Below are 23,697 nucleotides of genomic sequence, written 5' to 3'. Positions count from 1 at the left end.
CAATCTTTCACCATATTGACACCTGGTTCACTAAAGTCAAAGTTACAGTTTTGTATTTAACTTTCTTTTCCTACTCTTGAGTTCTAAATTTAGATAATCTCAGTTTTCAACTGTAGGTTGTTGGGAATAACAGCAAGTATAGGATGATTACATTAGATATTTTAGATATTCAGATGTGTGGAAACAAAAATTATTGCAAGAATTCTCACTGAAAACTACATAAAACGTTTGATGAGGCATTAAGTTGACAATGTATGGCACTCAACAGTGAAGTTGAATATTTCAGTTTGGAGGATGGCAGTGGGTAAATCTGCCCTTTGGTTTTTTTTCAATTTTAGGAAATATATTGTTAGGTCTGTGTGGTAATTGAATGCTGTTTTTAAGTATATCTAATAATATACTGATTTCTTTCTACAACAAGGAAGGAAAATGGCTAGATGTTGGAAAAGTCAAACTTTTTTGTTAAGCCATTTGCATCATGATTTGGTCTTCATATTTTATCCTTAAGAATTATTATTTCACCTTCAAATGCTAGATCATGTTATTCATTATACCGTATGTCATGGAGATCTGCCACTTGAGTAAGCCACAGATAATCATCGAATTTTTTTATTGACCTTATCAGTGTCATGAAAAAATTTTTTATCCTTTATTTGAATAGTTTTTGTTAGCATTTTTCCTCCTGACAAGATAGAAAAGCGAAGTCTTTTATTTGCTTCTTTCTTGATATAACATGCTAAAGATAACTGCTCAGGGGCTGCAGTTTGAATTATATTCACAATTTTCCATGCAGCTTTTAACACTGACTCAAGAATAGAAGGCTTATTGTCAAATGCCAGCTGTTGTCTGTAAATGAAGCCATGTGTGAATCGGCTTTCAGGTACCATACTTTTCCTTGCTATGTACGTGGCTAATGATATTGGCCATACTAATCCCAGTATACCTTTTCAAGTCAAGGTTTAAAAATAATTGTTAAAAGAAAATCTATTCTCTATAGCATGTTTTCATCGTTAATAAGAATTTAATGTTGCCTGTATTTTTTGATTTCTATATCGTATGATGTATATGCCATGAGTTGATTCATACTCTGAACACTAGTAATTTCATGCAGGCATAAAACAAAGTATTTAAGGGCATACATCTTAATAATAATTGTTCTTTTTCACTAGTACCAAACATTATTTAATGTCCAGTAGAATTTTGGACATTAAAAAATGATAGAATTTTGCCTGTAGATTGTTTTCTCTCTGAGCATATTTGTCATTAATTTTGAAGCTATAGTTAAACCTGTTTTTGTTAAAATAAAGATCTTTTGACTGCATTTTTTAAATCTTTGCTTTTAATGACAAAATTCATATTGCAAGCTTTCATTGATTTACTAGAGTAGTTGAAAATTGCATGAATAGTCTACAGCCATGCTGCTACTACCCTGAACGTGCCTGATCTCGTCTTATCTCTGAAGCTAAGCAGGGTCGGGCCTGGTTAGTACTTGGATGGGAGACCACCTAGGAAGACCAGCTGCTGTAGGTGTAAAAAAAAAAAAAGAAAATTGTATGAATGCTTCAGTGGCTTTTTATCCCTATTTTATAATGTTTCACTCCCTGTTTAATGATGTATTAAAGTAAAATGGAAACAAGGAGGTCTCCCAGTTCAAAGTAATCACTCCTTATTTGTCACAGCCCATTCTAAGATCACACTATTTCACTTTAAGATGATACTTTTATCATTTGTGGCATTCTGAGTTAAATGTGTTTTACTTTTATTTTTCAATGAATACTTTGGAGGCATTGACTCATTTTCCTAAAATTGAGATTTAACACATGATAGAACAACAAAATATGTATTTAACCAATGTTAACAACTCACATAATGTAAAAATTTGTTAGCTGAAACAAACACTCCCCTCTTAACTATCCTTGTAGAGGATGTGTGACCCTGGGAACATAACAATTAACCTAAAAGAATTTTCTTAAGTCACAACAATCTTACTTTTCAAATTTGTGAAACATGATCAAAATTTTTATCCTTTTTTCATCAAATTGTCTTTAGACTTGTTAATAGATTGCCAGGGACTACCATTGGTCTCCAAATGACACTTAAGAAACACTAGCTAGAAGAAGAAATAAAAGACCTGAAAAAACAGAGAAAGGAAGAGGTGATGGTTAACATCCTGTGGGATGATCTCTGTGTAGCAGGTATTAAAAAAGTTTTCATGTTGGTTTAGCCTCAGTCTAGCTGGCTAGCCAGCCAAGTGTGAATTTACTTAGTGGTGGCTAGAATGGAGGGATGGTGGAAAGTGTGTTCTTAATTGTTGATAAGGAAGTATATCGTGCTCTGTTATGAAGAACTTAGAGGACTCATTAGATTTTCATTTCTCTCTATTTGCCACCTATGTTAGGGTTTGCTTTCTTCTAATTAGTTTGACAAGTTGTATATGTGCAGCTATGTACTTAAAAACTACTCAGTATGGTCTGAGGACCAGCAACATTGGAATCTTCTAAGAGCTGTTAGTAATAAAGAAACAGTCCCTTCCCCTACCCACCCCCAGTTGTAATTAATCAAAATTACGTTTTTATGAAATCATCAGATAATTTATAGCATGATGCTTGAATTTAAGCATTGCTTTGAAGTATGAAGGGAATACCAACAGGAAAAAGTTTGTCTTTCATTAAAAATAAATCCTTTTCATGATGTTTAAGATCAGATAGTAACTTTTTTTAGCTAAATATAAGAATTTGGAGGAAAATATCTTAAAGGCAGAGTTCTTGATTCCCAAGGGGAGCAGAGGCTGATTCACGTTTCATTTTTTTTAATGATGTTTTGTAGTTTTCAGTGTTCAGATCTCTTCTTTTATTTAATTTATTCCTAAGTATTTCATTCTTTTTGATGCTATTTTAAATGGAATTGTTTTCTTAATTGTATTTTCAGATCGTTGTGAGTATATAGAATACAGTTGATTTTTGTGTTTTGATCTTGTATCCTGCAACCTTGCTGAACTCGTTTAATAGTTAATAGTTTTTTAGTGGATTGCTTAGGATTTCCTGTATACAGGATTATGTCATTTGCAAACAGTTCTCTTCCAAACTAGATGCTTTTATTTCTCTGGCTACAACTTCCAATACAGTGTTAACTAGAAGTGGTGAGAAGAGACATCCTTGTCTTGTTTTTGAACTTAAGAGAAAAACAATATTTCACCATTAAATATATATCTCTGGGTTTGTTTTCTTATAGATAATCTTTATCAGGTTGAGGATGTTCCCTTCTGGTTGAGAGTTTTTACCATGAAAGGGTGTTGGATTTTGTCAAATGCTTTTTCTGCTTCTGTTGAGATGATCATGTGGTTTTTGTCCTCTATTCTATTAATATAGTATGTTACATTAATTTTTGTAGGTTAAACCAATTTTGCATTCCTGAGATAAATTCCTCTTTGTCACGGTATAATACATTTTAGATGTCGTTGGATTTGGTTTGGTAGTATTTTGTCGAGGAATTTTTTGTCTATAGTCATAATGGATATTGGTCTGTAGTTTTCATGTGATATCTTTCACTGGTTGTGGTAGTGGACTAATATTGGCCTCACGGAACAAGTTTGGAAGTGATCTCATATTTTGGGGGAAGAGTTTGTGAAGGATTGGTGTTAATTCTTTAAATATTTGGTGACATTGGAGCTGCCTGGTCCTAGGCTTTTTTTTATAGGAAGTTTTTGATTACTAGTTTAATCTTTTACTTGTTATAGGTCTGTTCAGGTTTTCTATCTCTTCTCGAGTCAGTTTCAGTAGTTTGTGTCTTTCTAGGAACTTGTCCATTTTATCTAGAGTATCTAATTTGTTAGCATATAATTATTCATAGTATTCCTTTATAATCCTTTTTATTTTTGTAAGATTGGTATTAATGTCCCCTCTTCGATTCATGATTTTAGTAATTTGAATCTTCTCTCCTTTTTCTTGCTCAGTCTAAAGATTTGTCAATTTTGTTCATCAAAACCCAACTTTTGATTTCATTGATTTTGCTCAATTTTTTCATTTTCTATTTTATTTATTTCTATTCTAGTCTTTATTCTTTCCTTAGGCTTGGTTTGGGTTTAGTTTGCTTTTCTTTTTCTTGTTGTTTAAGGTGGAGGTTTAGGTAATTGGTTTGAGGGTTTGGTTTTTTTTTTAATAGATTTTTTTTTTAGAACAGTTTTAGGTTCACAGCAAATTGAGAGGAAGGTACAGATATCCAATATACTCTCTGCCTCTTCACATGCATAGCCTCCTCCATTATCAACATCTTTCACTAGAGTGATATGTTTGTTATAATTGGTGAACCTATATTGATACATCATTATTACCCTAAGTCCATAGTTTACTATTGGGTTCACTCTTGGTGTTGTACATTCTATGGTTTGGGGCAAATGCGTAATGACATATATCCACCTTTATAGTATAACATATATAGTATTTTCACTGCACTAAAAATTCTAACCCCAGGTAACCACTGATGTTTTTGACCTTTTTCAAAATGTCATGTGGTTGGAATTATACAGTATATAGCCTTTTCAGATTGACTTCTTCCACTTAGTAATATATATTTAAAATTTCTCCATGTTTTGATAGTTCATTTCTTTTTAGCACTGAAAAATATTCCATTATCTTAACGTACCACAATTTATCCATTCACCTACCGAAGGACAGCTTGGTTGTTTCCAAGTTTTGGCAATTGCGAAATAAAGCTGCAGTAAATATCTGTATGCAGGTTTTTGTGTGGACATAAGTTTTCAACTTATTTAGGTAAATACCAGGAAGGGTGATTGCTGGATCATATGGTAAGAGTATGTCTAGTTTTGTAAGAAGCCGCCAGACTGTCTTTCAAAGTAGCTGAACATTTTGTATTCCCATCAGCAATGAGTTCCTGTTACTTCATAGCCTTATTAGTATCTAGTGTTGTCAGTGTTTTGGATTTTAGCCATTCTAATAGGTGTTTAGTGATATCTCATTGTTTAAATTTACAGTTGTCTAATAACATGATGTTAAACACCTTTTCATATACTTATTTGCAGTCTTCTGTGGTCTTTGATGTGGTGTCTGTTAAGTCTTTTGATCATTTTTTAAATCAGATTATTTTCTTGTTGAGTTTTCAGTGTTCTTTGTATATTTTTGGGTAACAATCCTTTATCAGGTATGTCTTTTGCAAATATTTTCTCTCAGTCTGTAGCTTGTCTTCTCATTCTCTTGATCTTTTTAAGCGTCGGTATGTGACCATGCAACTTTAGGGAACGTCTGTGTTTAAAAAGGTTTCAGTGCATCGAGGCAGTTGTGAAAAGATTTACTTTACTTTATCAGGCACACATTCGGCTTAGGATCAGGTTCTATCTAAAAATATTGACCAGTAACCAAAAGTGTTCCAAGTGGCTATTCTGATTCTGATTCATAGTTTCGTTGTTGTTTTTTTTTTAAGTATATATGGAAAGAGTAAATATTTTTCTGAATTTAATGTAAGCTTCAGTCTTCACTTTCCAAATACCTGATTTATAGTTTTGACTCCTTCACATATTTGCCTTTTCAATTTTGAGATTTGTCAATTTTGCCTTCAAAACATCATTTTTTAAATTGTAAAAAGTATTCGATATATGCAGAAATAAAAAGCATTTTGAAATTGAGGTCAGTGTACTTGGAATAAGTTTAACTAAATGAATCTGGCACTCTTGAATAGGAATGTGATAAATAAATAAAAAGAATTTACTCTTTATGCTTGGATTTGGGGTAGATTCCAATCCATCATTGCCCTGGCACATGTCAGTTGCTATATAAAAAGTCAAATACAATGTCAAATCTAAAGCCTCAAAGGAAAGAGTTCTGTTCCCAAGAGAACAGGGATAGCTTAACAATGTAAAACTTTATCTAGAGTAACATCGGGGGCCTTAAATTAGTACTATGAAACAATATAATGAGGATTTACAGGAAGACCTGGAAGTTCCTTCTAATATATATAAATAGAATCATGGAAGCTTTTTGCATTACCTTTTTTTTATGGCCTTATAGCTTTAATAAGCCAAATGAAAACAATCAAGTCCAAATCCTATCCTTTATCTCAAGATAAAATCTATTTATTTTCAAGGTAAAGTTTTGTGAGTACATACTTCTTAAGCCACATTTAAGGAAATCATCTCTCAACTAATGTTGGATGTGTCTCTCTTTATCTTGTACATGAAAAACTCCTACAGATTTAATATCGGCATTCATTATCTAGTCAAACCCTGCACATGCTCTTCAAACCAATCAAATTTGAGATCCTCAGCATTTTCTGACAAAATTAAGTGTGGAATTAGCAGATTCAGTGAAGACGTTTTTTACTTAATCACATTGGCTCCATTTGGATTGGATTTAGAAGATGGGGAAGTATAGACGTTTCTTGACCTGAGTCTCTTATCAGTAGAGATTTAGAAGGGAGAACACAATCAGAAAGAGACTGGCTGTTGACTCCAGAGCACTGCCACTTGGTGGTGGTGTGTGCTGGACTTGGGATAGTCGAGGTATTTGGGTGGGATTACTTGAAGGTGTTACAGTAGTTGTTTGGTTTGGATAAATCTATGAGGGTAATAGCATCAGAAGCAGCAACTCTACCCAGTCCAAGCCTGGCTACCATCACGCTGCTCATCTCTGTCAGTGCTCGGCATATATCACTGGATGCTGAGTGTGCAAAGAACCGCTGGCTCTGGGCAGGTGCAGGCAGGGTAGCTCTTAATTCTTTTTTTTAATGTCATTTATAGCTACAAATGTCTAAGGACTGCTTAGATTTTTTCTTTGAACTGTTGATTATTTAGGAGTGTGTCGTCTAATTTTCAAATATTTGTCAATTTCCCAAATGTCCTTTTGTTACTGATTTCTAATTTCATTCCATTGTAGTCAACAAACATACTTGGATTTTTGCCCTTTTAAATGTTTTAAGGTTTGTTTTATAGTCTAACATGGTTTATCCTGGTGAATGTTCCATGTGCACTTGAGAAGAACATATATTCTACTGTTACTGGGTGACAGCTATAAATATCTAGCTGGTTCATAGTATTTTTAAGTCTTCTATTTCCTTGTGGATCTTTTACCTATCCTTCATTGAAAGTGAGATATTGAAGTATCCAACTATTGTTGAATTATCTATTTCTCCAATTCTTTCCATTTTTGATTCATTTATTTTGGACTCTGTTGTTAAGTGCATATTTATTCCTAATTCTATCTTCCTGATGGATTGTCCCTTTTACCATTATACTTCCTTTGTTTCTGGTAACAATTTTTGTCTTAAAGTTGATTTTAACATTTATTAGTTTATGCATTCCCGCTCTCTTATGTCTTAATAAGTTAGTAGTAAATTCTTAGATTACTTTCAAGTTAAATATTACAGTTTTGTTATTTTTTTTATTGTTCTCAACTAAACATTAATTTAAACATATATAGAGTCACCCTCAAAAAGTGGTTGAAAATGTTAGGTGGAGTGTAAAGCTTAAAAAAGAATTCACTAGGGATGATAAGGGATGATTCTAGAAACTTTTCCTAGGGAATCTAGCAAATAAAATTAATAGTTGTTACAATTTTATTTTATTTTACAATATTGCTAATAATATTAACAGTAATGTCAATAGTGGTTATTTACTACAAAGGCCCCTACTCTGCCAGACACTATGCTGGTCACTTTACTTCTTTTACTTAAGTCTCTTAAAAGCATAGTAGATACTGTCCTTATTTTACAGATAAGGAAACCAGACTCAGCAGATTTATTTAATGGAAGCCCATGGGCTTCTACCAAAAAAATGAAGGAGCTAGTATCTTAAATTGCTGAATTTCTTGTTACTGTCACTCAGTGAGTCAGCTACCAGGCTACATGTGGATAAGAAGTGGTTTTATGTACCAAAGAGTGTAACTAGGAGCTTGCACTAACAAATGATCTATTCTCTTTTTTCTTTGTCTTGATATTTGCCCTGCTGGAAATGGAAAGGAATAACAAATACATGAAAGAAAAGATGCAGCAACTGCAAGGTCTCATAGGCAGTATTTTAACTCTTTTAAATGTTTAGGTTTACTTGATATGTTTTCTCTCCATATAATACATTCACATGGACCAAAATTCAAACATACTGAATACAATAAAGTATTCAGTGAAAATTATTTTTACCATGTCTGCCAGCCATGATGCCAAGTAAGTTTCCTTACTTGGAAGCAACCATTGTTACAAGTCTCTGGTGATTCATTCCAGGATTCATCTCTCTTCCCTCTCCCCCTAGCCCTGTCCCTCCACACACACACACACGCATCCACCGCCACATACACCACCACCACCACCACCACCACTACCCCCCCTTCACCACCCCTCCAAACATTAGGGTAGAGTTAAAGGAACAAACAAAGGACCGGGAAATACCCAAGGGTCGGCAACTATGGGAAACCATTTTTATTTCTAGGCCTGAAAAAGTACAAAGGAAGGGAGCTGTTGACAGGACTTGATAAGAGCCATAGCAGAGAGTGAGAGGCTATTTAACAGGACCTGTGATTTTAGAGAGAAATGCAAACTGCCTACAGTAAAGGAGCCGGGAAAAAATTCCTTTAATACTTTTCCTACCCTCTGATTTTTTAGCCAATCCACCCATTGTTTGAACACATCAGAAACTAGAAGGCAAGATTGCCTGGGGGATGCTATTTGTTTGGTCAGCCTCCCAATGCACAAAGCAAGGTGTAGAAAGATAAGGAATAAACCCAGAGAAGCAAACAGAATATTGAGCACAATCAATCAGGTTATATATCAATATATTCTAGACGAGTATACTATACATCCTGTCCTATACTAGCTTTTTTTCTTAGCAATATATGGTAGATAATATTTTATATTAGTATATAAAGAGCTTTTTTTTTTTTTTAACAGTTACATAGTATTCTGTGACATAGATTTATGGTTACTTATATAACCACTTTTCTGTTGATGGACATTTAGGCAGTTTCTAATCTTTTACTAGTACAAGCAGGCCTGTTATAAACAAATATGTAAGATAATTGCATCTTTACAAATTTATCTACATGATAAACGACTAGAGTGGAATTGCTGGGTCAGAGGGTATATGCATTTATCACATTAATAGATATCATCAAATTGGTTTTTGTAGAGATTATACCTATTTAATCTTCCCAACAGTGTATTGGAGTGCCTGCTTTTCCATTGCCTTTACTAACACGCTGCTGTTAATATACAGAACTAATTATATCTGCTGCCTTAACATTGATCAAAGCTCAGCAGAATGTTCACTTAGTTATTTTTTCTTTTATTATGAACTGTTTCATTGGTTGAAAAAGAATATGTTGTATCTAAATATGAAGAATAAAGACTAATAAACTATCACCCATTTACCTAACCCTCAATTTTAGAAATAAAATATTCTGAGTTCAACTTTTAAACATTAAGTAATGACTATTTTATCATAATAATGCTTTTATTTGGTCTTAAACTTGTATATAACATAGACAGACAGTATAGAATAGATATAAAATAGCTACACCAGCTTTTTTTTTAATCAACTTTTAAGATAGTTTTTGATTTACGGAAAGATTGCAAAGATACTACAGAGCATTCCCATATATTCCACATCCAGTTTCCTCCATTATTATCATCTTATATTTGTATGGTACATTTGTTATAATTAATGAACAAATATTGATACATTATTATTAACTAAAGCTCATACATTATTCAGATTTTTAAAATTTTTTACCTAATGTCTTTATTCTGTTTCAGGATCCTATCCAACATACTTATCCAGGATATATTTAGTCCTGTCTCCTGAGGCTCCTCTTGGCTTTAACAGTTTCTCAGACTTTCCTTGTTTTTGATGACTTTGACAGTTTTGAGGAGTACTGATTGGATGTTTTATAGAATGTCTGTCTATTGAGATTTGTCAGATATTTTTCCCATTATCTCTTGGGATCAGGAGTTTGGGGGAGCAAAACCAAAGTGAAGTACCATTTACCACATCATATCAGAGGTATCTACTGTCAGCATTACTTATCACTGGTGATACTGACCTTGATCATCTGGCTAAGGTAGTGTTTGTCAGGTTTATCCACTGTAAAATTACTCTTCCCTCCCTCCCCCCACCTCCGCTTTTATACCAACTTTTTAGAAATGTTATTGTTGCATTTGTCTTATTCAGCTTTTCTCATCCTTTTTTCAGTTTTTCTGAGTTCTTTTTTTACATGCATTGTGATAATGATATAGTTGGGGGTTCACTATCAAATTTTTTTTGCATTCTATTTGTCCCACTTCCTGCCCTTTCTCCTCCTCCCCCACCTTTTCTTGCCCCTCTTTTGGGATTGAAGAGTTTTTCCTCTGATACTGTATTTTCCCTTGTGCTAGTTTTTAAGTTTTATACTTTAACTGTCTGTCCTTGAAAAGTCATAGCTTTTATCTCTTCAAATATTGCTTCTCCCCTACTCTCTCCATTCTCATCCTTTATAACTCTGATTAGAGTTATGGTAGATGTTTTAATTTTATCTTTCATGTCTCTTCACTTTTATGTTTTTCATCTTTCGGTGTCTCTGTGCTGCAGCATTATGATTTCTTTTTAAATGTTACCTAGTTCTCAAATTCTTTTTTCAGCAATGTCAATCTGCAGTTTGGGTTTTTTTTCCTATAAGTTATAGTTGTTTCTTAAATGTGCCTGATCGTTTTTATAGTCTCTTGCTTCTTGTTCATTTATAAATTATCTTATATTTTATTACATATTTTTTGTGATCAGACTGGTAGTTTTATTATCTAAAGTCTTTTGTAGCCTAAATTTGTTGTTTTTCTTCTTGCTCTTATAATGCTTTATTTCTCTTGAGTGTGGGGATTGTGTTCATATTTGTTAGGCTGTGGCTATCCTGGAGGTGAAGGAACTACAGAAAGGATTTGCATGTGCTGTTGGTAGATGCCAAGGGATGCTACCAATCTGGAATCACTTTAATCTCTGGGCTTGGGATTTCTCTTATAGCATAAACAGATTTCTAATCTGAAATCAGCATACCAGTTAACTGTGATTACAAATTCTTAGAGGAGACTGTCCTCCTCATCCTTCTTGACGATAAGACGGTTTTATTTGTTGCCTCACTTTGTTGTCATGTGGATTTTTTTTCCTAGCTTACCCTTTCATTCAGCGTTTATATAACCCTTTTGAGTGTCTCAGTGTCAGCTTTGTATGGATCCAAGACCTAATATGACTTGTAAAACCCAATATTTTAGCTTTTCCCCTTGTAATTTTTTCATTGAAGAAAAAAATCTTTTGTCATCATAAGATTTTTCTGAATTTTATTACACCGCAAGAATACTTAGGTAATATGTTGCTCTATGCCCTACATATCTTACAAACTAGTGATTAGATATCATTAGTGAGATTATGTATGATTTTTTAGCAATATTCTGTACATGGTTCTGTGTACTTACTACATCACAACATGAGGCATATAATGTGTACTTGTCATTCTAAGAGAAGACATTATAATTGACACCTCAGAAATACAAAAGATGATAAAAGACTTCTATGAACAATTGTACACTAACAAATTGGACCACCTAAAGGTAAAGGATAAATTCCTGGAAACATAGCATCTACCAAGACTAAATCATGAAGAAATAGAAAATGTGAACAGACCAATAACAAATAAGGAGATCATAGAACTCCCAACAAAGAAAAGCCTAGGACCGGACAGTTTCACTGGTGAATTCTACCAAACTTTTAAGGAAGATTAAATGCCAGTTCTTCTCAAACTTCCAAAACAATTGAAGAGGAGAGAATACTGCTGAACTCATTTTACCAAGCCAGCATTACCCTCTTACCAAAGCCATATAAAGGATACAAGAACTCTACAAGCCAATATCCTTGATAAATATAAATGCAGAAATTATCAACAAAATACTAGCAAACCAAATTCAGCAGCAAATTAAAAGGATCATAATCAGGTAGGATTTATCCCTGGGGTGCAAGGATGGTTTAACATCTGCAGGTCAACCACATTAATAGAATGAAAGATGAAAATTATATGATCATCTCAATAGATGCAGAAAAAGCAGCTCTTAACAAATTGGATATAGGAGGAACACTTCAACATACATGACAAACCCACGGTTAACATCACACTCAATGGTGAAAGGTTGAAAGCTTTCCCACAAAGGTCAAGAACAAGACTTAAGGTCATCTGTTCTCACCACTCTTATTCAACATAATACTGAAGTTCTAGCCAGAGCAATGGGGCACGAAAAAGATATAAAAGGCATCCAAATCAGAAAGAAGTAAAATTACTTTTGTTTACAGATGATGTGATCTTATGTATAGAAAATCCTAAAGACTCACCAAAAAACTGTTAGAAGTAACCAGATCAGTAAATTTAAGACCTGAAACTGTAAAACTTCTAAAAGAAAAAACAGGAAAATCTCTTTGACATTGATCTTATTAACGATTTTTTTGGGTATACACCAGAAGTGCAAGCAACAAAAGCAAAAATAAACAAGTGGGACTACATAAAACTGAAAAGCTTCTACATAACAAAAGAAACATTCAGCAAAATGAAAAGGCAACCTATGGAATAGGAGGAAATATTTGGAAACCATCTGTGGAACTCCGATAACTCAATAGTAAAAAAACCCAATCCGATTAAAAATGAGCAAAGGATTTAAATAGACATTTTTCCAGAGAAGACATACAGATGGCCAGTCAATGCATGAAAAGATGCTCAACATCACTGATCGTCAGGAAAATGCAAATCAAAGCCACATTGAGATATCATACATGTTAGAATGGCTATTATTAAAAAGACAAGCAACAACAAGTGTTGGCAAGGCTGTGGATAAAAGGGAACACTTGTGTAATGTTTGTGGGAATATAAATTGGTACAGTTACAATGGGAAATAGTATAGAGAGTTCTCAAAAAAATTAGAAATAGAACTATAATATGATCTAGCAATTCCACTTCTGGGTAAATATCCAAAAACAAAAACAATGGAATCACTCACTGTCTCTAAGAGAAACTTGTACCCACATATTCACTACAGCATCATTTGCAATAGCCAAGACTTGGAAACAACCTAAGTGTGCAGCAAACGGGTGAATAGGTAAAGAAAATATGATACACACACATTGGAAAATCATTACTTTTAAAATATTATTGCTAAAAATAAGAAATCCTGCCTTTTGCAACAACATGCGTGGATCTTAAGGGCATTATGCTAAGTGAAATAAGTCACAGAAAGACAGTGTGTTCTCACACATATATGGAATCTAAAATAGCCAAACTCATAGAAATAGAATGGTAATTGGCAGGAATTGGGGGTTGGGGGTATTGGGAGACATTGGTCAAAGGGTACAAACTTCCATCTAAAAAATGAATACGTTCTGGGGATCTAATGTACAGTATGGTGACTATAATTAACAGTACTGTATCATATACATGAAAATTAAGAGAATAGTCTACAGCCATGCCACCCTGAACATGCCCAATCCTGTCTGATCTCGGAAGCTAAGCAGGGTTGGGCCTAGTTAGTACTTGGATGGGAGACCACCTAGGAAGACTGGGTGCTGTAGGCATTAAAAAAAAAAAGAATAGATCTTAAGTGTTATCACCACAAAAATGGTAATACTGTAAGAGGATTGAGGTGTTAACCTTATTATGGTCATCATTTCTCAATGTATGTGTATGTCAAATCATCACATTATACACCTTAAACTTACATGTTATTTTCGATAATATCAATAAAATTTGGAAAAAAATGTGTAGTTGTCTAAGGTAAGACTGACCAACGGATACAGATGTTATCAGCCCGAAGTATCCAGTACAGTTCCCTATCAGTTTTCAGCTATTGGTTTTAGCAGAGATTGATTATTTTCATTCATTGCCTCTAGATCTATTATTAAGTGGTACAGAAGAATTACATTGCAGTTCTTTCTGCATTAGCTTAGAATATTCATGTTAAGATGAACCAAGAAGGGATTTCTGAGTGAAGGGTGAATCACACATATACTTTTGCTGGATATTGCCATATTCCCCTTCATAGATAATATACCTTTGTATATCCACTTGCAATAGATGAGTGTGCCTGTTTGCTCACAGCTTTGCCAATAGAATGTTTACAAACTAAAATTTTAGCTGTTAGGTATGAAAAGATATAGTTTTAATTTACATTTCTTAATGAGTGAGGTGGCTAAACTATTGTAAAGCAAGTAAGTGCTGTAGATTGAAAAGGGGTACTATAAGTATTAAATATATTTTTCCCAAAATAAAAAACATGGCTTCAATTTTATGGGAATTTTACATTTTTAAGCTGTTAGTTACTCTCTAAGAATAGTCTACATTGTTTTCCTCTAACCACATGGCCCTCTATTACTTATAGGAATTCAACCTGTTACTTTCTGACTGCTATCATAAATATATTGACTTATTTCACTATTTAAAAACTAGTATAGACCTAAGAATTCAAGTGCTTTCTTCATATTAATAAGGGTTTCTAGTAATATTTACACTGAGCCATCAGAAGAATTTATTTTTACTTGGCTTTATATCTAAGTTCCTATAGATGATCAAAATAAATTTATAAAGCAAAATCCTATTTCATAGTGATTCAGTCTTTGAATACCCTTCTGTTATCATTTTGTAGATAGACATCTCATTAGGTCGTCTTCAGCCTTCATTTATATACCCTCTTATGGGGCAAATGACTAGGATACCTTCAAAATAAGGTTTTCATGTGCTTATTGCTGGATCACTTCTGGTCTTATTCACTAAGATTTAAAAGTAGATTAATTTTAAGAAGTATCTTCAACAATGTGAGGCTTTCTGGGTACACACTATGTATAAATACAGACAGCTGAATTATAGGTCCAAAACATAATTGCAGAATCTTTTTTTAAAAAGGTAATTACTAATTCTAGATCTAAATTCTATACGTCTGTTTTCCTTTTCTCTTCATTCCCAGAATTTCTCAGAAAATTCCATGAATTTTCCTCCTCCTTGTCCGAAACCTTTTAAGCAAAAAGAATTACCTGAGAATTTCCTAAAACAGTCGTGTTTTTATATCAGAGATTTATACTATAAATTTTTCCTCAAACATATGTCTTGGATTTTATCTCCTATCCCAGAGTTCTATTGTGCTTAACTTATGTCATTTTTGGAAGCATAGTTGACATTGTGCTGTATTAAGAGCTTCATGTGCTTTGTTAATTTCTTGCAAAATGAGGTAGATATCTTCATTGAACAGATGCAGAAATTGAGGGCCAGAGACACCGATTAGTCCAAATTCACACAGCAGACCCTGCCTAATCCTTACCCATCTTGTTGTGTTGCCTTCTAAGGAGCCTAATAAGAGCTTCTCATATACGGGGGAAAAGAAAACAAAACACTGATGTCAGGTTGACTTTACTCGGGGTTATGGTTAACTGAATTTTATAACCCTTTGTTATTCTCTAAAAATAGTATTTCTTATTAATAAAAGTAATTATAGTCTCAGTGGAAAATCTGAAAAATATAGGTGTGTTTTAAGAAAATGTATAACAAATTCCTTAGCTTGTATGTACTGTTCATAATTAATATTGCCATCTGTTTTTATGTATTGATAATTGATGGTAGTGCTTTTTTCATCATATCTTAAATAAATTTTTCAGCTTTTTATTTTGAAATTCAAAGAATGTAATACCTTAGGCATGGTTTTCTCCAAAAGGCAGACAAATAAAACATTGTCTTTTCTCTAAGTTTTAATGTTTCTTGATACCTTCCTAACTTTCTTTTATGTTAAGCTACTCTAAACTAATACTGCTTTCCCTCTTATTGCTTTGGATACAGAATCGTATGAGTTCTATTCTGGTTTACTCTAATTTTTAATAATCTAAGATTAGTTTTCCTTAAAATCTTTTTCATTTTAGCATGTCTCACCAGAAACTTACTGCCTACTTAATATGTCATGTTCTTCAAGGATCTGGTCAAAGTTTCTATCAGATAATCCCCATCTTACTAGTATACCAGCTTTTAAAAAATATATAAACTCTTTGAAAAAAGGCTTTTGGTTCCATTAAAAGGTCTTTTAACATTCCCCCTTTTCAGATCATAGACTTCAAGTCTAGGTTAAGATTCACTTCAGTTAATTAGTAAATACATACAATTTAAAAAAATCTTTGTATCCTTATAATCTCTATAATCTTTATTTAAAATTTCATTAACATATATCTGTATAGTTTGTACCATATTATCATACATTTGTTGACTTTGTCTTAAAATTTCTCAGTTGTTTAATATATATTTGTCCCTAATTAGCTTGTAGGCTCCATGGAGGCAGAGGCTAGTGTTTTAAATTTTATTTACTTTTGTTTCAATGCATAGTAAAATGTAATGTGTACAATAGGTGCTTAATAAGTACTTAGTAGTTGACCTTATAACCCACAAATATTCTTTGGGCTATTCTGTTCTTAGGGTAAATATAAGTTTTCCATTAGCACAAACTATGTAATCATAAAGAACTGCTATGATGATCTTTAGTTACTATTCATACTAATACTCTTTGTATATACACATGAAGGAATGGTATTCATCTGCTCTCACTCTGGATCTTTTATTCTTCAAGGTTATTTCTTTGTTTTGAGGTGTTTTTAGTCAATTATTATTAGTTTGGTTATCTAAAAAACATATCCAAGAACATATCCTCCTCTGCTTACAATCTATTGACTTATTAAGCAGTGTAACTTACAGCCTGAGTTTGCAGGATGTTCTTACATAAAAATGGTAAAATCTCAACCTACAAGTAGAGCAAAGATGAAACTTACATAAGCTTGTCTGAGGCTTAGACCTAGCCTCCAAAGTCTAGTGTTACAGTGTTGAATGCAAGAGAAAGAATTAAAACTCTTTGCTATCCCATCAGGATTCCCACATACTTTTAACTCTTAATTGAGTCGGTTGTTAAATTATTTCATATCATCAATAAAATCCACATTTGTTGACTTGGGACCATATTAATATTTTTTAAAGTCCTTTTTAACAACAGATTGAGTCAAATATTTGCCACAGAGTGCTGCAGCTAGATTCTGTGCCATTATATTCTGGTGCTGTGTGGAACAGGCCAAAATGCCCCAGTGTACTGCCAAGTACCATGTGCTGAGATAGCTGTGGCCTAGAGAGTCCCTGAGAATGATGCCAGTCGTCATCAAAAAGCATTTTTTAAGCACCTATCTGTACATGGTTTTATCCTAGGCACTGTACAAAACGAATTAAACAGACATGGCCCCTGCCCCCTGGGAATTTTCAATCTAAGATGATGCTGAAATGGACAGACATAAAGGATATTGAGACAACCGAACAAACATTGAACAAGAACATAAAGTACTAACATTATGCACAAGCAAAGGGGTAAGTGCATTTTGTGCGATAGTATGTAAAGGAACCCTCTTGAGATATGAACAGGGTGGGGTAAAGCAATTAATTAACCTCTATCAGGTTAGGTTAATTTTCATTGGGAAGTTGGATTTTCATACAGACTTAACCAAAGTAGAGACAAGACATTCCAGAAATAGAGTGCAAAAAAAGAAGACTTGGAGCAAGAAGTTTAGAACTATATTGTTGGACTTTTGGTGGCCCCCAAAACTTGCAATTTTAGATGGTGCTGAATCTGAAAGTAGGGTTGATGTTTTGGCTTAGCAAGTTGGTATCTGAGTTGGGTCTAGGTTAAAACTAGTTCAGTATAAAGCAAAAAGCAAACCCCAAAACTGGAAACTTGAGTAGCTTCTGCAAGCAGTCTTATTTGCTTGTTAAATCTCCTTTACAAACCATTGGCAGCTTATTAGAAACCTTGGAATTCATGGGAGCTATTACCTTCTCAAGTTTTCTTATAAAGTACATATGTATACTCACTTGTGTTTTGTGTTAGAAACTATAGCATTCGTAACATAAAAATTATTTTTTAGGAACTGATCAGGAGTGTTTCTGCGGATACCTTTCTATTCTTGAGAAAGGTTTTAGGAATTCTGGATATTATTGTAAGCAGTGCTAGCAGATGTTGAACGATAAGTATTACCTGCCCTTCATTTATCTTCAAGACATTCCTTTAACACCATACATATATATAGGCTTGAATTTAAATCACAGCTGCAGCAAATCTACATTTGCAGTGTCTGCCAGAAAAAACAAATTACTTCTTTTTCAGTAGACATGAACTTAGGAGTTTCCCTGATAGTTCTCAGCTCACTGTTTGATGTCATTCAAATCTGAAATGTGAAAATTTGAATTTACCCAAAATATTAGTGTGTGGTTATTCCTTTTACAAAAACTTCTTTATTGTACAAAAGGATTCACAGTAGAATTCCTTTTCATTGCAAGCTTCCTTAGTGTCCTTTAAATTATTGGATTTACCAGGGGGAAGCGGGGAGGGGTGGAAAAGTTAAAAAGTAAAACGTTAAAAATTAAAAAAATAAAAAATAAAGGGAAAAATGAAGATGTCAAATAAATAAATTATTAGATTTACAAAACATACAAAGCTTATTCAGTTGCCACCTATTGTATAAATACAGTACTGTTGAAAACAAGTGGTGAAGCCCATTGAGGCATTAAAAATTCAATAATACCTTTTTAAAATACTGAAACCTTTTATGCCCTTATATTTTTAAGGTGTAAAGTGCATTTCTTCATACTTCCTCCCCATTAGAATTAAGGTTTTCAAGGGCTAGAGTCTTGTGCTTCCTCACTTCTCATAACTCTTCATGCTGTTATCTGACAATGAGAAGAAGTAGTAACTGTTGCTATTTTTCTTCGGTGACCCCCAAATCATGAGATAGAAAGCAGCTTATGATAAGCTTCCTAAAAGGAGGGGTATGACTTAGGGACTGTCATTCAGAGGACTTCAGTGGTTGTTCTTATTCACCAGATAGCCTGCCTAGATCATCTTTAGCTCTCAGAAATACCTCCCCTGGGTGGGCAATTTATTATTCTAATGGTGTGTTTACCCCTAGACATTTAACCTTTTAATTATTAAGCTGATCTTGGACTATTCTATCTGGAAGAGACTTGAGAGGTTTAGGCAAAATAAACTTAAGCCAAAAACCTAGACAGAATTTTGTCAGAAAAACTGGAATTAGGGACCATAAAATGTAACCAATGTCTTTATTTAATCCAACATATATTTTGCATATAACCCAAGGGATGAGTAGAAAATTTCCAAAATGAAGAGTGAAAATTTGTTTGATTTTGCTTGTACAAAAAGAATTCACACCCAGTGATTCAGGAAGAAAATTGAAAACTGAGTTCATTGTGTTACAACCTTCTGAGATCTTTAAAAGAAAGACAATTCAAACATCTCTAGATGGTCTATGTTCATGATAGGTAAAAGTAATAGCGATAGATTACTTTTTTAGGAATTATGTTTTTATCCAACTTTATTAGGAATTAAATTGCTTTACTCCATCAGTAGATAGTTCCAAGTACCCTGTTGAAAGAGGAGGGGAAGAAGGTACATTAGAAGCATGTAAAATACCTTCTTTCCTTGTAAATTCTGATTCTGATGGGGTAAGAAATAGTCATAACTTGGCTTCTATGCAGAATAATGAAAAAGGAAGACCTAGAGATTTTCTCTTTGAAGCTTATGTTCTAGTTCAGGAGTCAGCAAACTTTTTCTGTAAAAAACTAGATAGTAAATATTTAGGCTTTGCATGTGGCCATACTCCAATAAAAGTTTATTTACAAACATAGGCAGCCAGTTGGATTTGGCCCATGGGCCATATTTCCTAGCCTCTATTCTAGTAGGTAGAAACAGAATAAGCAAATTAGAATGTGTTAGGTAATATGTGCTTTGGGAAAAAGAAAAGTAGAGCAGAGTAATCAAATAGGGGGTACAGTGAGGTAGAAGTTGGCAGGTGGGGTGGAGGGCTTACTGAGATCAAGAAGAAGAACCAGCAAAGGAGACCAAAAGGTTAATGGCTTGTGAGATGGAAAGAAAGTTAAGAGATGGTAATGTCCTGGAAATCCAATGAAGAACCATATAGTAGGTAGAAGAAGGGAACATCTGTGTCAGATGGTGCTGATGGGCCAAGTAAGAGGATTGTTGAGGTTAGACCATTGTATTTAGTTACGTGTAGGTTGTTAGTGACCTTCATAATTAGTTTTGATGGAGTAGGGTCAAGAGAGAATTGAAGGAGAAAGTGAAAACAGGTAAGTCTTTTGAGGAATTTTGTTGTAAAGGGAGCAAAGAAGTGGAGCAGTGGGGGAAGAAGTATCAAGTGAAGAGTTTAAGATAGAAGAAATAATGACATGCTTGTTTAATAGAAATCGTCCAGAAAAAAGTAGGGGGAAATGATTTGGGAAAGTAAGAGAGAATTGTTGGAGCTGTGGCTTTGAGTTGGAGAGGGGATGGAATCTGGTGTATAAGTGAAGGGATTGACTTCAGATAGGTGTGATGTTGGTACATGGATATACGTGCTATAGAGAATCTGTAGGTGTCCTCATGTGGCTTCAATTTTCTGATTAAAGAATTAACAATATGAAAGTTGGAAGTGTCTAATTTTTAGTACCAGCATTTGAAAATCTTTGATGACTTCACTAAAATGACTTTTATTGTGCCTTCTGAGGGAGTTATAAACTTAACCAAGCAAATTTGTGTAGTTTAAGGATTAAACCCTACATTATGAGATTAAATAATGATGCATGTAATGCTTGTGGCACAGCGCCTGGTATATGTAGACATTTAAGAAATGCTAACTATCCTTAGGGGATATAGAATCAGTATGCACTGAACTGGCTTACTTTATCTCTTTGGTCCCAAAAGGTACCTTGTCATAGTTTTGTTTTGTTTTGTTTTGTTTTGTTTTGTTTTGTTTTGTTTTGTTTTAATGGTATATAAGTTAGACTTTGACAATAGTCAGTAAGTATGCTACATTTAAATGATAGATCCTTTGTTGTCTTTCCTAATGCTCTTTCTACTTCACAGTGTGTTCTCTGTACAGTGACTAGTGATATATATTACTGGCTCCAGTGATCAGGGCAAGTATTGATCAGAGGCTCTGCAATGAATCCTTATTCTTGTATGTTTATTTTATCATCATACTACTATGTTAATTTCTTTGTACAGTGAAAATAAACTTTTTGTGTATAGCATCCTCCTATAGATTGTAAGCCCCCCAGGAGGTAGGTAATAACTCTTACACATTTCTATGAAAATGTCTCAAGTTATAAGATTATTTGTAGAGGGTATTCAACAAATATTACCAAATCAAGTTTTCATATTTCTTTGGTTAAACTTAGATATTCATTCAATTCTTTAGGTCTTGCTCTAATTTAGACCCAAGACCCTTGTACTATTCTGGAAATTTTTGGAGCTAAATTATATTGGGTTTAATAGTAGTTATTAGAATACCTCCAAATATAGCTGTTCCAAATAAATTCCAGAGGGTATAAATTCTAGATATAGTAGCCAGATATCACCCTTAAGCACATAGTAAGAAAAGATTAACAGCATAACATACATCTGTTAGACTGCCATAAAAACTGGTGTTGTCATCATTAAAAGAAATTTGAGAATAATACTCAACTAAACATAGCTTATTGAAAATCAACATAAAATAAATTGACTTTGTTAACTACAAGAAAATAGCCTTATACCTTCACACAATGTACCAAGGAAGTATTGAGTGAAGTCAAAGAAGTGATATTCTCACCAGGTACTAGAGAATCTATTTGTAGCCAGGAACTGTTTGGGAAGAGCAAACTGAAAGAGCCATTTCATTCTATTATAGCCAGTGTGATTAAGAGAAGTGAAAGAACTATTACCTTTATAAGAAGCAACTGTGTGTGAGGCTTTAATCTTAAGGTTTAATGATAAAGAATTTGATATCTTCTAGAATTTAAGAAGTAAAACTTAGCATGCAAATGACTGAGAAATTCTAAATCTATTCAAATCTAGGTTCCTATTATATTTATCAGTTATTTCTAAAGTGTCAATATCTAACTTCATAAAAATATTTTAGATCTATGGAAAATATTGAACAAGTGATTTTTAAAAATCTGTCTTGTATTGAAACTTTACTGTTTTCTCTATTATAGGTCCAGTTGTGTACGTCTTGGATCTTGCAGATAGACTGATCTCAAAAGCCTGTCCATTTGCTGCAGCAGGAATAATGGTTGGCTCAATCTATTGGACAGCTGTGACTTATGGAGCAGTGACAGTGATGCAGGTTCACTATTTTACTCTGTTCGATGATACTACTTTTGATGTGAAGATCTGTTAGATTTCTTAGGAGTTTTAAAATTTATTATTTTGAACAAGTAATAGCATACTCCTGGTTTAAAAATAAGAAAATATATAAAAAGCTGTCTAATGAAAAGTTATATTCTGTCCTTCACTTCCCCAGGTAGCCACTATTATTAGTTTCAAATATATTCTTCCAGACTTTCTTTATGCATATGCCAGAAACAGTGTTCTCCCACACACACTTTTTTTTTTTAACCCAAAAAGAAACATATTGGATCTGCATCCTCCTTCTTTTCACAAACTCAATCTTGAAGATCTTTTCATGTAAGTATGCAGAAATTTGCATAGCATTCTATGTATAGAATTACAAGTTACCAGTCTCTTGTTCATTAGATAATTAGTTGCTTCCAGTTGTTTGCTATTACAAAACAATGCTACAATCAGTAACTATGGATGAAGATTAGAGATTTAAATTTCAAGATTTAGTCCCAGGCCTTTGACTCTTCTCTCTTTGTACCTCTTCCTTAAAGATTTCCAGCTGTCATCTCTGTACTTTTTGCATTGTCTTTTACCTAACATTTCCTCAAATCCAGTTCTGTAATAGCAGCTTGACTCTTCTCCGTAAATGACTTCTTGTGACTTCACACTCAATATTATTGAAATCAAACTTTGTTTTCCTCAATTTGAAACCTAAATTTATTCCCCATTGTAATTTCTGTCTTTGATTCCTACTATTTTTTCCCACCTCCTCCATTTATAGTCTACATTCTTAGGATTACCTTTAACTTTCTACTTCATAGCTCTATATCTAGTCCACTGACCAAGTTTAAGCAGTTTCCATTTTGATAAGTTTTACTTTTATGGTTTCCTTTCTACAGTCTTTACCTCCTGACTTCTTGTCACTCCCCCATCATAACTCGGAAAGCTAAAGGAATCTCTTGATTTGTTCCTCTAACTTCATTCTGTTTAAATCCTTCCAAATGAATTTCCTAATACCTTCAACTTCTTACGTCAGGCTTGCCATCTCCTCTGCCTTCCGTATGGTTTCAAAAGCAGCACCTAGATTGCTTAAGTGTTTTATAAGTAACTCAGTAATTGTAAATGCACTTAGATTTGTAGATGATGTAAACTTGCTTTTCTTTAAATTAGAGAGTTCTCGGAAGAAAAGGGATCAAGGATTTACAGAAGCTCCTTGAATAATGTTTTTTCAGCATCGTTTTGTTATAACATTGATGAGATACTATAGGAACTTAACTCTTGTTCATATCAGTTAGCCTGTGGTAAAATTACTTTTATTATATGTCATTTAGCTTAAAGTCACAGAACCTATTGACGATGTTAAGTGAGGACTTAACTGTATATATAATATTCTAAAAATTGCACATAACCTGTCTATGCCAGGGTCCATAGTAAGTAGCCTTTCTTGTTGCTCCATTAATAGAGTGAGACAATATTTCAAGGCTTCTTTATAAAATATTGATGATACCCCCAAAATCTGGA

The 23,697-nt window shown here is 33.6% G+C and overlaps 1 protein-coding gene, 1 non-coding gene and 1 pseudogene across 2 annotated transcripts in view; all 3 read left to right on the top strand.

The window, feature by feature from the left end:
- MARCHF5 (membrane associated ring-CH-type finger 5) overlaps positions 1-23,697 on the top strand; it is a 49,709-nt gene that overhangs the window by 17,399 nt on the left and 8,613 nt on the right. Inside the window, exon 3 of the mRNA XM_039871737.1 lies at positions 22,050-22,180. Coding sequence (XP_039727671.1) covers positions 22,050-22,180 — 131 coding nt within the window. The remainder of the gene's footprint in view (positions 1-22,049; positions 22,181-23,697) is intronic.
- On the top strand, positions 1,406-1,530 carry LOC120610177 (uncharacterized; annotated as a pseudogene).
- LOC120609962 (5S ribosomal RNA) lies at positions 13,452-13,570 on the top strand. The gene has a single exon (XR_005654858.1). It is a non-coding gene; the product is annotated as a 5S ribosomal RNA (ribosomal RNA).

The sequence above is a fragment of the Pteropus medius genome, unplaced genomic scaffold (assembly GCF_902729225.1).
Source record: "Pteropus medius unplaced genomic scaffold, Ma_sr-lr_union100, whole genome shotgun sequence".
NCBI lineage: Eukaryota > Metazoa > Chordata > Mammalia > Chiroptera > Pteropodidae > Pteropus > Pteropus medius.
The sequence above is the reverse complement of the archived record's forward strand: the minus strand, read 5'-3'. Positions and strand labels throughout refer to the sequence as shown.